Here is an 18,259-nt window from a genome sequence, read left to right as displayed (position 1 = left end):
CTATCACTCGGGCTCAAAAATGGCTCCAGCCAAACACATATGGCTACAGTCAAAACGGTTGATCTAGCCAAATTAACGCGACTCAGGGACACCTGACCATTGCTAAACAAAATTGCAAGCCACTACTTCGAATATACTTCGGAAAGAACCAGTTAAAACCGGCTTCCCTCAGCAGGCAAACCATCTTCGACCATGTCAGCTCCAAATCACAAGGCTTCGATCTACTCGGCCTATGAGCTAAAAACCTTCTGAGGTGCTCGAACATCACGCTAACGACTTAAAATTGAGGTTCTTCTCGAACCGACGACAGGTTAGGCAGAATTATTTCAAAAGTCATTAACGGTAGGAATACAAAGCCTATAAAATGCCTAAGGGCAAAAGCGTAAGAGCCATTGTCGTCAGCCAAATAAGCCCCAGGATGGTTTGTTGAAGATCTCTTTCAAATCACTACCCAACTCTCACAGATCATTAAACTCGGAGTTACTGTAGCACGCAAGTTCTTCAGAAATTTGCATTGCTACTGCATTCTATGCTTGCAAACTAGGCTACCATCTATGATTTTGTGTTCTCTTCTATGGAACATTGATCAATCTTGATTGAGAGTTCAACTTTAATCTAGTTCTTGAATTTCTGTAGCAAACAGTCTTTTCACATGAAGTTGTTTTACTTTCACGTATATCATAAATCACTATAGATCAACTAAAGCTGGACTGATCTGATCACAATTCATAGAGGTCGTTCATGGCCTCTAACACTGGTGACCAGCCTCTTTCAATGGCTGGCAGGCCCCCCCAAGCATCTACCACTATTCAAAACAATACTACTCCAATACACAAGCCTTTAGACTACTCGAACCTTTTGAAGCCAACTGTGATTAATGCAGCAATTCATGGAAAATCATCAAAACAATGTCCTATTGATCCTATCCCAGAGCGACAAGCAGCAATCTTGAATGGACAACCAGTTGTGAGATTTACGGAGGCAGAAATTGAGAGAATGAACATGATCGAGGATCTCCAATATGTTGTAGTGGGAAAATTTGCATATGGCTGGCCAGATTTAAATGAGATTCGTCGCATTGTTCCCTATCAATGTGGATTAAAGGGAGAATGTAGTATTGGTTTGTTGAGAGACAGACATGTCCTTATACGTATGACCTTGTGGCAGGATTTTGTTGATTTTACATCAAAAGGAGCTCAATACGTCAAGGACAAGAACGGCAATGAATACCAAATTCGACCTCTCATTTATGATGTGAAGTTTAAGTTAGAAGAAGAGACTCCAATGGCTATGGATTGGATATCATTTCTAGGTTTGTTACCTATATACTTTGTGAATGAGTGTATTTTTTCTCTTGCTTCAGCTGTTGGGAAACCTTTACATTTGGATATGGATACTATAAATAAGACTCGACCTAGCTGTGCGAGGGTAAAAGTTCCTGTCGATTTATTAGATGATCATCCTAAAAATGTAAGAATGGACATTGTTAATGAAGCAACAGGTGTAACAAAGACTGAATGGGTAAACATTAAGTATGATATGATTCCTAAGTACTTTAAGGAATGCAGATTACGAGGCCATGATTATTTTGAATTCTGGAAATCTCATCCGGAATTATCACTTATCAAAGCAAGCAGAATGCTGAAAATAACAAGGAGCGGACTCAACTGCATCATAATCAACCATTGATGATCTTATCAAGTGGGAGAGTTGTAGGTAATGTGAATCCACCTGGGGAACAATGGAAGGAAGTAAGAGACAATCGAGTTAAGAATAATGGAAATCGTGTGGTTACAGGGAAAGAAATTGTTCATGTTGAACAAGCTAACGGGCAGCAGCTGCAAGTATCTGGTAATCCTCAAAATAATGCTACTTCATCAAATGAAATCATGACAACTAATGAAAATAACTAGCAGAACATTGGTAATGGAAGGAGGCAATTTTCTCAAGTTAATACAGCCAAACAAATTTGAAGCTCTACAAGCAGAACATGAAAGTACAGCAGGAAATCAATTTGCTATTATAGAAGGAGCTGATATGCATACCACAAATATTCAGAAGGCCTTGGATCCAGATGCAGCAATTTATACTCCTATGTCTAATGAAGTAGCATCATCAAAGAGAGTTCATGTTGGGCATCCTAATGGGGAAGGGAATGAAACTAAGGAATGTGCAAAAATAAGTAAGGAGAATACTTCTCAATGGGTAAATAGAACCTTCCCAATGCCTAAGGTTACTACGAATCAGTCATGCCAAGAAACCCCCCTCTCAATCACTAGATACAAGCATAATTCCTGAGCATGAAAGTCTTAAGGATCGTGTAAAGTTTTTGGGAGGTAAACTATGGCAACAACGTGAAGAGGAATAAGACGAATGGGAGTTCCTAGAAGGACATGAGGACGTGGAAGAAATACAAAACAAAGATCCAGATGTGGAACAACAAAGTGTCAATGGCAAAAATAGCACAATTGAAGTACAAAGAGCAGAAGAAAGTAGCAATGCTAATACTACAGCTGACCAACCTTTCCAAGCTGAACAGCCTCTTAAAATCACAACACCACCATCCAAACCTGAACCAAATGTCTCTGGCACTATTGAGACACATGAACCTACAGTCCAAACCTTTAATACAGGGGATATAAATGATCCAGGAGATCCAGATAATAAAAAGGAAGAAGCAAGATAGCAACAAATGGAAGGAACTCAGAAGAAAGTGGAATTAGAATTGCAGCAATTCTTACGCAATACTAATGGAGGTGATGGGGCTACCTTAACTCAAATGCAAGAAGCAGTAACATGCTATAATCCATCAACTACAAAGGAAATGGTCACGATGAAAACCAGTGCTAAGATTGTGGTTCCTAAAACTACCAGGAATCAGTTAATCAATCAAGAAAATTATGAAGAAGAGGAGTAGACATAAAGGGAAAAAGGAAGAGATATGGATGCAAAATCTACTACGTAGAACTTCGTAAATGTTGCTAGACAAGGTGATATCTCACCTAGACATATGGAGAAAGGTAAACCAGCAGGAAGAGGGAAGAAAAAACAACCAAGAGAGAATACTAGGGTGCATATTCCAGGAGTCCAAACAAAGAGAACTCTATCCAAATCAATCAATTGATGATGAATGCTCTAATTTGGAATATAAGGTCAGTTAACACAATGCAAACATTTGAAAGGGTAATAACATTGGATAGAAAACATCAATTCGATTTTATTGCTTTGATGGAACCAATGCAACAAACTTGAACAGTTGAGCAATATAGAAGAATGCTAGGTTTTGAGCAGGTGGTTGTAAATGTTTCAAACAAAGTATGGATCTTCATAGATCAAAAATATGATTTGAAATTCTTTTTAACATGGAGCAGCAGATTACTTTAAAGATGACCAAACTGATGACCACACAGAGTTCATTATTTCCATGGTCTATGCTAAATGTGATGCAAGAGAAACAATTGAGTTGTGGGACACTTTGTATTCCTTGGCTACTGATATGGTTTTACCCTGGCTTGTGGGTAGAGATTTTAATGTGATATGGGATGAAGAAGAGAAATTTGGGGGCCTCCCAGTTAATATAAATGAGATTGATGATTTTAGACATTGTATAACCACATGCAACCTTTTTGATCTTGGCTTAAAAGGAAGCATATCCACATGGTGGAATGGGAGATCTGAAGAAAACTGCATATTCAAAAGGCGAGACAGATGTTTAGGCAACATGGAGCTTCAACAACTTTGGCCAGGCTTGGAGATAAATCACCTATCTAAGATTGGCTCAGACCACAGCCTAATGCATCTCACATATAATCCTAGTACTGGTCAGATCAAAAAAGCCTTTAGATTCTTAAATTTCTGGATCAAACATGAGTCATTCTTGGATGTAGTTAAGGAGCATTGGCAGGCAGACTTCCATGCAAGTCCATTCATACTTTTTAACCACAAGATGAAGAAACTGAAGAAAGCTCTTTCTACATGGAGCAAGGCCTCGCTTGGTGATATATTTCAAAGGATAGCCAGCTTGGAGGAAGTGGTGAAGGTGCATGAGACACAATTTAAACTGAATCAAACTGTACAAAATCGTGAAAGGATCCAAAGGGTGCAAGCAGATCTTATTCGAGTGTGGCCTTTGGAAGAAGAATTTTGGAAACAAAAAGCAGGTATGGCTTGGTTCAAAGATGGAGATAGAAATACTAAATTGTTTCATGCTCATGTTAATGACAAAAGAAGGAAGCTACAGCTAAAAAGAATACAGGACATGAATGTGAATTTGTTGGTAGATCTATCAGCTATTGCAGATGAAGCTGTTCTTTTCTTCCAGCAGCAATTTCATGAATCCACAATTCCTACTGACTTTAGGATATTGGATCATATCCCAGTAATGTTAAATGAAGTGTAGAACTTTGAGATTACAATGCAGCCAAAAATTGAGGAAGTGAAGAAGGCTGTGTTTGGTTTGAATGGAGACAGTGCAGGGGGACCTGATGGATTTAATGGTAATTTCTTTCATGCTTGTTGGGAAATCATTGGGGGAGACATACTAGACATGGTGCAGGATTTTTTCTGTGGGCAAGAACTACCCAAATTTGTGACTCATACAAGTTTAGTCCTACTACCTAAGAAGAAGGATGTCCAGAACCTTTCGGATTTAAGGCAAATTAGCTTGAGTAATTTCTCTAACAAAATCATATCAAGGGTTATTCATGAGAGGGTAGTGGATATAATTCATAATATTATATCTGATGAGCAAGAAGGGTTTGTAAAAGGTAGAAGTATTGATGAGAATGTATTACTCACTCAAGAAATAATCACTGACATTAGATTGAGGACAAAGGCAGGCCCTAATGTAATTCTAAAATTGGACATGATGAAGGCATATGATCGACTCACCGGGATTATTCTCACAAAGATCTTAAGGAAGATGGGATTAACTTAATGGTTTATTGGATTGATTTTTGGGATTGTATCATACAATTGGTATTCAGTTCTAGTTAATGGCCAACCACATGTTTTTTTCAAATCAACCAGAGGGGTGAAGCAGGGTGACCCTCTATCAACAACACTATTTATACTGGCTGCAGAGGCAATGTCAAGGGGTCTAAATGTTTTACATCATAATTTGTACTTTTGTGGATTCGGAATGCCGAAGTGGAGCCTTAAGATTAACCATCTTGCTTATGCAGATGATGCAATCATTTTCTCATCCTCAGATGATACAACTTTAAGATTGATTATGGAAGTTCTAAATGCTTGCAAAGCAGCATCTAGACAACTAATCAACAAGGCAAAATCTGCAGTTTATGTTCACCATTTTACAAGCGATGAAGTTGTTAGGAAGATTGAAGGAATAACTGGTATACAGAGAAAGGATTTCCCATTCATCTATCTGGGTTGTTCTATTTTTTACAAAAGGAGAAAAATGGAGTATTATGAAGATTTGATATCAGAAGTGCTGGATAAACTTCAAGCGTGGAAAGGGAACTATTATATATCGGAGGAAGGGCAGTACTAAGCAGCAGTGTGTTGCAAACCATGCCAATTCATCTACTTTCTGTAGTAAATCCACCGGCCTATGTTTTAAAGAAACTACATAAGTTATTTGCGGGATTCTACTGGAGCAATTCTATTGATGGTAGAGCTAGACATTGGGAATATTGGGAAACTTTATGCTTACCTAAACATGAAGGAGGAGTGGGATTTCGATCCTTAAATGTTATGTCAAATGCTCTCTTTTGCAAGCTATGGTGGAACTTCAGGACTAAGCCATCTTTATGGAGCTCTTTTATGAGTCAAAAATATTTGAAGAAGATGCATACAACTATTGTGCCCTTTACACGTTTGGAGAAAAATGTTGGAATGCTGAGACTCTACTGTACATTTGATTTTTTGGAAACTAAAAATCGGATCTACCCTATTTTAGTTTGACAATTGTATAGGCTTGGGTACCCTTTACTTTGTAATACCCCCGGAGTTTATAGTTGATGAAACAATCCATAATGTGAATGATGTTGTTGTGGAAGGGCAGTGGGATGAACATATTGCCAGGTGACTTAGCGCTATGCACATTATGCACACCATACAAGCTCCATCGATGAATGATGAACTGGACAAACCTATTTGGTGTTTGGAAATAAGAGGTCAATTCACAGTTAAGTCAGCTTGGGAATATTTGAGGAGAAGGAAAGATCCAGCTCTAATATACGACAACATGTGGGTTAAAGAATTGCCTTTTAAGATCTCATTTTTTATGTGGAAACTATGGAAAGGTAAGCTACCACTTGATGATGTAATTAGAAGGATGGGATACTACATGCCATCTAAATATTGGTGTTGTGTAATGCCAAAGGATGAGATATTAAGCCATGTTTTCTATCGATCACTCACAGCCTTAAAGGTTTGGTCTTACTTCTATTCTCATGCTGGATTATCTCTTGAGGGCTTCAACCTGCATCAGGCTATGGTGAAATGCTGGACAACAAAGGTAATTCCGAGACTCAAACCAATATTCCAAGCACTGCCTAGTATAATTGTGTGGGAACTATGGAAAAGGAGGAACAATAACAAGCATGGTGAGGCAATGTCAACCAATCGAGTGGTATACCAAGTCTGCAATACTATTCAATCTCTTATTAAGGAAGCCAGGCATTGATCGAGTACCATTCATATGGCCTGATATACTTAGAATGATGGAGAACTACACTTCCAAACTGAAGTTCAACAAGGTTTTATGGGAACTCCCTATGATAGGTTGGACAAAAATTAACACTGATGGGGCCTCGAGAGCTAATCCAGGTAGGAGTTCAATTGGCTTTTGCTTGATGAATGAGGAAGGAGATCAGGTCTATGCATGTGGAAAAGAAACTCAAGAGGTGACAAACACTCAAGCAGAAACAATGGAAATTTTGGAGGCCCTAAAACATTGTTTGACTAATGAGATGAATAACATATGGGTAGAAACTGATTCTATGCTGCTCAAGAAGGTCATCACAAGGGAGTGGAAACCACCCTGGGTTATTGAGGAGGAAGTGAAAGAGATAAGGTAGATGCTAATACCGTGCAATGGTAGGATAACACATATTTTCAGAGAGGGGAAAAAGCTAGCTGATCATTTGGCAAACTATGCTCTTGATCAAGGAGTCATAGAATGCCACTCTTTTCATCATCTGGATACACAAGGCAGAAGATTAGTTAATGGAGACAAAATGCAATGTACATTTTTTAGAGTAAAGGCTTCGAGGCAGGAGAGGTTAACACAAGGGTAAAGGGGATGATTTCAAATCCTAGGGGAGGAAAGGAAGTCGACAAATGTTATTTTACTAACCTTGGGTTCTTTTTTGCAGGAATCGATACTGTGCTCAAGCCATGTCACTTAATACTACTTCTATGGGTGGTATTAGTACTTTGTGCTCAATACCTTGAAGGAGGAAAGGTGACATGCATAAGCTTGAGGAAAATCAATTATTTGAACTGGCAATCCATTAAAGAAAAACAGAAGGCTAAGAGGAAGAAATCATCAATGCAGCATCATAGTCGACCACATGAAGTATCCAATTGTGTAGGGAACTCAACAACACACAAAGGATGGACACATGACATCGAGGTCAAATGTAGCAGAATCACTGATGAACCCAACATCCACAATGCTGCAGAAGTGACCTGTAGGTTGATATCTTCAATATACAATAGGAAACAAAATGCACATGCAGGGAACTACTCTTTAGGAATACAACAGAAGGATACAAAGTGCATCGCATGGTTATGGAAGCAGGTTGTGTCTGGAAATAATGAACCTTTATTAAAGTTCATCATAAAGAATTTTTCAAACGCATCAACCTACACAAATCCAATGCGCTCTCTCGACTGGAAATATTTTTAAACAAAGGGAGGGGATCGAGGATAAGTACTCGATAGGAGTAAAAAGCTTAGAAGAATGGTTGCACATGTCAAGAACATGGGGCCACAAAGGATTAATGAGACTTGGGACTTTAAATAAAGGAATATTGGGTAGTGTTTCTGCACACCTAAAGTTCGGGACAAAGCATAGGCCATTACAATTACCCATGGAAGACTAAAAAAAGGAAAACTTCTTGAATTTTCGAGGTGATGGAAATTTTGCACAGCAACGAATCATTATGAGCATCTCAAGCTAACGCACGCCTAGACAGAAATCATCTGTAATAGGCTTTCTTTAATAGCAAAAAGGCTTGGATGGAGCAACAATGTTGTTCAAAAAGCTCAACAATTCTTCAAGAGGTAATCAACATGGCAACCTTCGATGCAGGAAGAATTTGAGATGCAATAGGGTAATATGCAATCAATAATGGAACAAGGCATACACTTTTATGGCAATCAAAGGTTCACACAAATACACAATGAGTTACGCTATTATTGCAAGTGCAGCGCAAGGTACAAGATGCAGTTAAAGACAATCTGGACTGAATACTGGACTTTGGATATATTTTCCATAAATTTAACAAAGTCCAAATACATTATATTATGCGATGCTCACTGTGCAGGACTACATTTTAAACACTTGGCTAGTTCTAGATCTAATTTAATATCAATGTTGAATTTCAAACTCAATATTGATAATAGGTTTCATGTAACCATCAAAGTTTATCTTATTCATTATGTTAGACCCCCTGACAATGTATTTTATTTATGATTTTATTAGTTATAAAAATTAGCCCTAGGCGATTGCCTAGCGGATAAAAAAAAGGTCTCGACGACCAAAACCGTGAAGAGCCACTGTCGCCAGTGTAGAAACTGAAAACTTGAGGATTAAAATGAGCTCGAGTCGTAACCCGATTCACAGACCAGATCCAAAAAAGTTAAACTACAACATGCCTAAGGGAAGTTTAAACGCCATTGCCGCCAGCCAAACGAGCCTCCAGGCCATGCACTCAAAGGGTCACTTTGACCCAAGGCGCAAGAGCCATCGCCATCCGCCCATGCAGGAACAAAAAGCTTTAGGGTCAATTAAAGCTCGAGTTGCAACACGACTCGGAGACTGAACCTAAAATAAGCTAAATACAAATGCCCAAGGGCAAGGGATAAGAAACGTAATTACCCGATCACGCAGGCATAGGAGAGCGAAAATCAATAAGGCTCGGGACAAACTCGCCCCCAAAACCCAATGCAAAATAGCTGGGCAAAAGCACAAGACCCCTCACGGTAGTTCACACTAGAGGCCGCATCGACCAGCCGCACGACAACTCCCGAACCAGCCTAAACGGGATACAAAGCTATATTGCGGGTCTAAGGTTCTTTCTCCAATTCTTGCTGAATTCAGAGCAGAAAGGGGAAAAAGGGAAATGAAGCCATGGGATTCACTTCATACATATGTCAAAATAAAAGTACTATATACAAATAGGGAGATCAACAGCAAAAAACAATAGATCCTAATCTATTGCCGAAACGACATCCTCAAAGGCTGCATCCAGGCGATTATGAAACCCCTGACGGCCCCTTCTCAATAGTGTCCCCTCTTTCCGGGGATCCACCCCCATTTTTAACACCGCTCGAGCTGCCTTCCAATGCGCCCTCAATGGTCAGCCTTCGAGTGTCTGGCCAAGCACGATCCGCGGCTCGAGGTAAAGTTGGGCCAGCCCCCTTGAATTTCCTCTCAACGCAAGAATCTGCGATGACCGCTCCTCCCTCATGCAAAATACAAGCACCTCGGCCTCAGCCTTGATCCGAAACAACTCAGCCACTAGCTCGGAATGGAGGCTCTTATACTTGCCACTACCCTAATTTGTATCCTGGAGTTGACTCTCAATCAAGGTAACTCTCCCCCTAAGGTTGTCCCTCTCGGAAGCCACCTCACTCACATGCCGACTAAGCTCGGAGATTTCAGCATCTATGGCTCGAAGCTCCCCTTTTAGCAGGCCGTTCTCCTTCTCAAACTGCACAAATCAAGGCCCGAATAGTTAAAAGCGATGTAATTTCAAAAAGGCTCAAATGATAGTAAAAGAGGGAGATGAATAACCTGTTCGGTGAAATAGGCTTTCTCACATTCACGACGGCTCACCTCATCCTGATACTGGGCGAGAGCTTGGTTATAAAGTGCTTCAGCCTGAAACCGCATAAAAAAGTTAGGAGAATAAAGGTCGGAGCAGCCCGAAGCAGCAGATAAGGCTAGCAGAAGTTACACACTCTAAAAGCCGGCCGTATGAGCCGTAATATCTTCATCCTGAGGGGGCATCTCCATGAGCACGGTATCTCCCCAATAATAGTCGGCCTTCACTCTTTTAATATCCATTATAGAGCTGATATACCGAGTTACAGGTTTACAGCGCCCTGACTTTGAGGAGGGTCTCTCGACCCTAAAATCGAAGGTCATTACAAAGGGTCTCGATACACACTCCTCAGCATGGGGGGAGTGGACACTTCGCCTTGAGAGAAAAATGAAGAAGATAAGCCCACAACCTCCTAAGAAGCAGAAGTGGAAATATTTGGCATCTTTGAGAAAATCTTAGGGAAGAGGAAAAGGGGGGTTGCGTTCCTGAAAAAGAGCTAGAACGAGGGAAAGCAGACCTCACTGAGGGTTTTTAACACGAGATGGAATCTAGAAAGGAAGAGTTGAGTATTTATAAAAGCACCATGGGTACATTGAAGGAAGCCAACCACCGCAGTCAATACTGAATCTACAAGAATAGTGCACATAGTGCGCCTTGACATCTCGTAATTGTTCGCAAGGACACTAGAGGAAGCAGGAGTTCAGAACCATTTCTTATCATTTCTTGTCACTTTCACTCTATGAAACGCGGAGACTATCTGTATACGACGAATTTGGGGGCCCGATTTCCCCATCATAGGGATGTCTCGTGGTCATGCCCCTCGAAGCGTGAAGCCAAGGTCGAGACTCATCCTCGGGGTTTGAAAGATATCAATCCAAAGGGTATCGCATTCCGATAAATACAGTGGCCTATAGCAGGCAAGGGGGAGTTCCCAAGGCACATGGCTTAACCTGACAAGGCTTGCCTATCCATGGCTTATTTTCAAGATATCACGTCTAGCAATCCTATCTTCCTACCTTCTCTCTCTCTCTTCTCTCCAACTCGCTTGCTCTTACGGGCTCGAGGCCACTTTGGCATTCAATTTTCTCCTACTTGTTCTTCATTTATTACTTGGTATTAGCCATAAAGAGCCCTATTTAATTGTATCTTAACTGTTATCCCCTTCCCGACTACCCCTGATAGCTTGAGATCGAGCTTAGGTATCGACCCCGAGGTCTACCATCGACCAGTCCGAAGCCAGGGCAGTAAGCCCCTCGGTTCGATTACTGCCTCATTTTAGCTTGCATTTCATCGTTAAACTTCATATTCCTAGCATCGTTTGCTCTAACAACTACCATAAAATAGATCAGTATTTTTAGAATCCCATTTACAAATTTAATTGTTGTTATCATTTTCACGGTAAACAAAGATATTCTTTGATTGCTTGGCATAAGTACATAACATTGTGTTGCAGTAATCTCGGCTTAGCAGATATGGTTCCCTCGACCGATTGGTCTAGTACATCATTTCCTATTGGAACTTAGTCTCCGTTCTCCGGCTCTTCGGAGCGGATGGCCTCTAAAGGGTGGCGCCCACCAGTGTTCGAGGTTGATTGCAAAAGAACCATACAAGTTTGTCGAATACCCCTTAGGCGACGCATCGCACCGTTAAGAACCTTTCCAGAGAAACCCTCTTCGGGACGAAATCCCGCCCGAAGGGAAAGAGTGCAACGGATGCCATTAAGGCCTTGGGATCTTCGGGTTGAGTAAATGCTTCTGAATGCCCTGGTTGGGTGCCTGCATATAGGTTAGTGTAAATAACGAAGGAGGGAGGTGGTCTTACCTTATCGCCGGGTACGCAGGAGATGTTCCGATGCCCGATATGTCCTTGCTGTTTTGGAGAGAGGACTCTGTACGACCCTTCGTTGTGTTTAATTGGGCTTAGCCGAAGACATGGTTTGATTACCCTTTGACTATTTCAAGAGTGGAGATATTGGTGTCGGCGCTACGTTACGTAACGCGAACACTTCCCTTGTCTCGTGCCGCTCCCGGTTGATGTTTTTAATTCTATCCTTTGATGGAGATTTTATCATATGATGAAGAAGGGATGGTACCACCTTCACGAGGTGCATCTGCGGTCATCTGAATAAGGCGTTTATACCTTGTGTCTCCTTTGACGGTATGGAACTTGGCATTCTGGTCTACGCCAACCATACTGACTGAGAGAATGGTCTCTCTTCTCGTTGTTTCGATTGCCGTGTTGAATCCGCCAAAGATTCGAGAGGCGGGCGTGATTTGGTCATGCAGTCCGAGCTGCTCTATCACTATCGACCCGATAATGTTGGTCGAGTCACATGAATTCATGAGCACATGTTTTATTTGAAATGAATCTAATGAGGAAGAATGTTACCAGTGCGTTATTACGAGGTTGGGGTGAGGTTTCGGAGCCTTCCTCGCCGAATGTGAGGGTATATTTGGATATGTATCCCCGTGTTTGTTTTCCTCCTGTGACGGACATTTTTATCCTCCTCTTTACAAGTTACTGGAAAGTGTCATCGCTCCTCCACTATCATGGTAATATGTCGCGGCCCATTTGCTTCGTTCTTCTTGGCCTCTTTTCTTACTCGGAACTGAACTCGAGCCCGATCGTTCAAAAGTTATTGGCGATGATTTTTATTGAGTAGCTTGGCTATTTTTTTTCGGAGCTGATGGCAATCTTTCGTCCTATGGCCGTGCATATTATGTAATTCACATACCAAGCTGTGATTCCTCTGGGAAGGATCCGACTGAATAGGCATGGGCCATTTGGTGTCCCTGGTTTTGCTGACGATAAACACGATGTCCGATACAATGACGTTGAAGTTGTATTCTGATGGACGAGTCCTCGAGGATATTATCCTTGATCCCTTCTCCGACTGTCAACAAGGTAGGTTTATCCTTGGGGCATTCCTCTTATATTCGGCGTACAACCGGTATCTTTCTTTGTGTGTTTTTAGTTCCTTTGCCAGGATCCTTCTTGGGTATGCTAAGCCCAAGGCGGCTCCCGGCTGGTCATCCTCGACCCTGATTTGCTACTGGTACCAGTTGTGGGCGTCCGACTAGGTCTTAGCTGATACTCGATCAAGTACTATTTCAACTGTCCTGAAGATACCAAGCTTCGTTCATTATGGCCTTGAGTGAAGGCCTGCACCACCCAGTCGTCGGAGACCGGGGGTAGTTCCATTCATTCCGTCTAGAAATGAGATACGAATCCTTGTAGCATTTCATTCTCCCTTTGCTTAATATCAGATGTATTGGACTTTCCTGTCGCTACTTCAATGACACTGGCGTGTGCCTCTACGAAGGAATTTGCAAAATGGTAAGTGAGTCTGTTGGGTTGGGAGCTATGTTATGATGCCACCTCATAGCCCCCTTCGAGAGCATTTCCCCGAACTTCTTCAGCAATACGGACTCGATTTCGTCATTCTATATACCGTTGCCTTTTACCGCATAGGTGTAGGCAGTAACGTGTTCATTAGGGTCTGTGGTCCCATTGTACTTCGGGAGGTCTGTCATTCTAAGTTATTTGGAATAGGTGTCGGAGCCACTTCCTCTAGGAATAGTCATTGTACGAACTTCTTCGAATCTACACCCTTTAGGATCGGGGGTGCGCTCGGGATTTGGTCGACTCTGAAGTTATAGGTTTTGACCTGCTTATCATTGGCTACTATCAATTTCTCACCTGACTCGACCCTTTTGGTGAGGTCCTCGAGCATTTTTACGATGGTAGGGTCAGCTATCGATCTGTTATTGTTAGATCTCTCAGGTACCTACTCAGCTGGGGGAGCTATGCCCGGTGCTACCATGCTGGGAGTCTTCGGATGGCTTTGTAGCTGGGCAATAGCCAGCTATTGTGCCAGCAACATTTCAAAAATAACATGAAGACTAACTTCCTGTTTTTCCTGGACTGGGGTTTCTTGGGCTTCCTGATGGGCGCTGTGTCGTATGCTCCTGTCGGTGTGTGAGGTTTCGTCAACCTGTCGTGTGTCTTGCGAATCCACATCCGCTGGGATCGGTCCAGGTGCGTTATTAGGGTTTTGTGGTGGCGCGCCAACAACCGGAACAACCACACCATTTTCTCCATGGTTTTCGAGGTTTTTGTTCTCGACTCTGTTCACTGAGCCAGACATTTTGACCTGAAATCGAAGATCTTGGACAGGAAAATTTGTGAAAGATAACTTGCATTTGTGTAATGAAACCAGCAAGAAAATAATCACTATTATTTTTAGCCCAATCGTGGATGCCAAATTGTTTACCGTGAAAATGGTAATAACAATTAAATTTGTTGATGGGACTCTAAAAATACATGCTCTATTTTTATGTTAATTGTTAGGGTAGTTGATGCTAGGCGTATGTAGATAATAGATGAAATTTGAGCTAAAGTAGAGCTATGATCGAACCGAGAGTTCAGTTACTCTAGCCTCGAACTGGTCGATGGGGGCCTCAAGATCAATGCCTGGGTTTGATGTCGATGCGGGGCTCGGGCTCGAGCTATCAGGGGTAACCAGAAAGGGACTAACAATTAGGATATAATTCAAAGAGGCTTTTTATGGCCAATATCAAGCAGTAAAAGGAGAACAAATATGAAAGCGATAAATGAAACAGACAGCCTCGAGCAAGTAAGTTAGAGAGAAAAGAGAGAGAGAGTTGTTATTGATCTTGTGTAGAGTAGTTGGAGCAACAGCGGCCTTTCCAAGGTGATGAGGATCCCCTTTATATAGGAGGGAAATCCTGTCATAGTACAAAATACATTAAATGTTAAACATGGAGATGGGATGGCTAGACGCGATGCCTTGATACAGGCTCCGGGTAGGCCGGCTTTGTCAGACTTAGCCGTGTGCCTTGGGAATTCCCCATTTGTCTCTATCCTCGAGCTACGTCCTCTTTAACTTGGGCCTACGAGCTCCGAGAGACGGAACTCAGTCGTAACTTCGTGTCCTCTAGGTCTCGAGGTGTTCTTCTGAAGTGACTAGATAGCAAGAAATTAGGCTCTCTGATTTCGCCGCATACAGAAAGAACAACCATACAAGAGTAAAGAAATCATAAGGACTAACAAAGCTTCAAACAATCGCCACTTCATTAAATAAAAGGGCTCACATAGCTTTCACACAATTTCCATAACTTTAGGTTGGGGCATTTCATATTATTGCATCATTATTCACAATACCACCGATTTTATTGCGCGGAGTCCGATCACGGCCCGATCGGCTAAGCTGCCTCATTTCATACATATACCTCAATCACTATTTCATTTTCACTTTCTGGTTTTAATTATCAACATAATACCACCATGTGTATAGCATGGCGTCCGATCATGGCTCGATTGGCTAGGCCGTCTGACCAAGACGTTACCCTTTTTCCATTAGTCATCTCGCTTCAATTTTTGGTTTCACATATATTAGTTCATCGACAATTGGGGCCACAATTACCACATCATACTTGGTACTAGGCCACATTCCATAACTCATGTTTCACATTATTCCCATTTTCAACGTTAACCATGCCATTTAAGATCATAGACACATACAAGAGCAATTCAAATTTTAAGCATGGGGGGAACTTCACATAATTTGGCATAACAATCTCAATTTAAACTTGACATCGAATCTAGGCATTTTAGCACATAGTTCACATCTTTCACACATTCTCAATTTGTCAAGGATATCATATTGTGCACATTGAAACACACCTTCCACATATAGTCTTGCAACACCAGATCACTTGAAATAACAAGCACAACATCTATAAATATTCAAACTTACAACATTTATATGGATGCCATGGGAGCTCAACTTCTAACTAGAGGGGGTTTTAGCCATATATACCTCAATAAAGCTTTTCTTAAATTCTTACAATAATTCCGGAACTTCCTAGCAACTTCGATATATTTTATGAAAATTACAAATTGAACCAAGAATTAGAGACATTATTAAGATTCCAGCTCATTTGAGTACAATATCAAGCACTAAGTGTGCATTGTGATTTTAGAACCCTTTTGTGAGAGATGTTTATCATCTTTTACCCCAATTGCTATCTTTTTAACTCACAATCTCCCCATACCGTATTATCATTTATGCATGAAAGATAATCAATTCTTATACCCATGAACTCACTTGTTAATCACTTTTTTTAATAGAAATTTTGAAATCATAGATTAGGGCACAAGTTCTTACTTCTTAGGATGAAGGCCTGGCAAATTTTTACTTGAAAGTCTTCAAAGATTTGGCAAGGATTGTAGTGACTTGGTGAGAGTTAGTTTCTCCCTCTAGAACTCCCTCTCTCACTCTATTTGCAGTAAAATAGCATAAAAGGGGTCTAATGGGTGTTTTTAATGTGCTGGGATCGGGTTTTAAAAGTTAGAAAATAGGAGCCCCGACACAATCTGCGATCGCATAATGGACATGCGGCCCGCAAAATGGCCCCCAAAACCTGAACAAATAGCTCGAGTATGTGACAAGAATGCGGTCTGCATACCTGTTATGCGGTCGCATAATGCACTGTAGAACTGCCCCCCGCAAAATTCCAAGGAGAATATGCGATGACTATGTGGCCCGCATATTGATTATGCGATAGCATAATTGGCCGCATAGTTGACCTCAAAATTAACCATCAAACTACCTCACTCTGCGGCCACTATGCAGTCCGCATAGCTATTATGCGACCGCATAATGGACCGCAGAAATGCGCTTTTCTGAAAGACATTATTCCTTAATTTCTTAATGCACAGATCAATCCAAAGGGTTTGATCCGCGATGAGCCGGGAAGAATTTTATGAATTTCTAACACATATTCCAAACTTGGCACTAAGAGATATCGGGTTTTGAGCAAAAATTTTCATGAGGCCTTACAGATTCAGTGTCGGATTTGAGTGAAACTAGTATGGTTGGACTCCTAAATTGAATGGATTGTCAGATTTTTTGAGTTTTGTATGCTTTTGAGGTGCAGACCTGAGTTAAACTTTTTGGTTGACTTTGAGATTTTGATTAAAGATTTGACCTTTATCGATTGAGTTTGTTTCTTTATGCATTATTTGATATTCTTGAGTTGCTTTTGGCTAGTTTTGAGCCATTTGGAGGCTGGTACACATGTGATGTCATTTTTAGAGTATTTTTTTGCTTGCTCAGTATTGGATTTGCCTTGTTCTAGGTAAGTAACACCTCTAGTTATCATTGTTATCATTTGTCTCACATTAAAACATACTTAGTCATACTCATTCACTGTAGATCATTTGTCTCACATTAAAACATACTCATTCACTGTAGATCATATCTCACTCTCCGTTGTCATTTGTCTCACATCATATTATCATTGTTTGGGATGGTTGGCATGAGATTTGTGAGGCCGAGAGGCTGGAGAGATTGATATGAGGCCGAGTGCCTGATTGTGAGGATGTTTAGCAGGCTTTGTTGATTCATGCCATAAATGGCTTATATTAAAGCTTGGGTAGGATCCAACCTTCTAGAGTTTGACTTACCAGCAGTGAGTACAAGCACCTAATGAGTGAAAGTACGAGTGTCGAGCGATAGGGAGGACTGAGTAACTATGAGGACTAAGTGACTATAAGGACTGAGTGACTGTAAGGACTAAGTGACTATGATGACTGAGTGACTTTGAGGATTTAGTGACTTGGAGGATTGAGTAACTAGGAGGAATGGGTGAATTAATGCTCTGAGTTGCATTACAGTTGTCATGCATACTTGGAATGTAGGCATTGAGATGCATTTTCCTCATGTTGTACGACTTTGTGACATTCATGACTTCACATGCACATGGACATATAGGCATAGATATCTACTTTCTCATGCCATCTGATATGAAACATCTTATCTGTTGTTGAAAGTTCCTTTTTTTGGAAAAATCACAGTTTTAAGATTTACTTATATTTTGGTGATATCGGAGAAAGATGAGCATCATATCTTTGAGTTATTTCTTGTACTGCTTTATTTATATTTTTATGAGTTGTTCCTAGATGTTGGTGTTAGACACTGACCATTGTCCAAGCTTGTCATTACTTTTTGTTACTTATTGGGTACATGGGATCGGTTGTGCTTGTACTATATTTCTCCACATTGCATGCAGATTTTGGATGCTAATGTTGTTGTGTATGGTGGGAGCTGTCATTGATGACGTACCTGTGTTCTGGTCATAGCTGCCTCTTATTCTTGGTAGCTTCAGAATTATTTATCTGTTCGTATATAATTCAAACAAATGATGTATCTATTT

The 18,259-nt window shown here is 40.9% G+C and overlaps 2 protein-coding genes across 2 annotated transcripts; both read left to right on the top strand.

Moving 5' to 3' along the window:
• The first annotated feature begins 3,010 nt into the window (after window positions 1-3,010).
• Window positions 3,011-4,399, top strand: LOC138870948 (uncharacterized). Its single transcript, XM_070148793.1, has 2 exons — window positions 3,011-3,020; window positions 3,372-4,399. Exons 1-2 carry the CDS (start codon window positions 3,011-3,013, stop codon window positions 4,397-4,399), a joined length of 1,038 nt encoding a protein of 345 aa, XP_070004894.1.
• A 1,659-nt stretch (window positions 4,400-6,058) lies between these two features.
• On the top strand, window positions 6,059-6,649 carry LOC138870936 (uncharacterized). Its single transcript, XM_070148780.1, has one exon. The coding sequence runs from the start codon at window positions 6,059-6,061 to the stop codon at window positions 6,647-6,649; it is 591 nt and encodes a 196-aa protein (XP_070004881.1).
• The last annotated feature ends 11,610 nt before the right edge of the window (window positions 6,650-18,259 follow it).

This window comes from Nicotiana sylvestris, chromosome 1 (assembly GCF_000393655.2).
Source record: "Nicotiana sylvestris chromosome 1, ASM39365v2, whole genome shotgun sequence".
Lineage (NCBI taxonomy): Eukaryota > Viridiplantae > Streptophyta > Magnoliopsida > Solanales > Solanaceae > Nicotiana > Nicotiana sylvestris.
The sequence above is the reverse complement of the archived record's forward strand: the minus strand, read 5'-3'. Positions and strand labels throughout refer to the sequence as shown.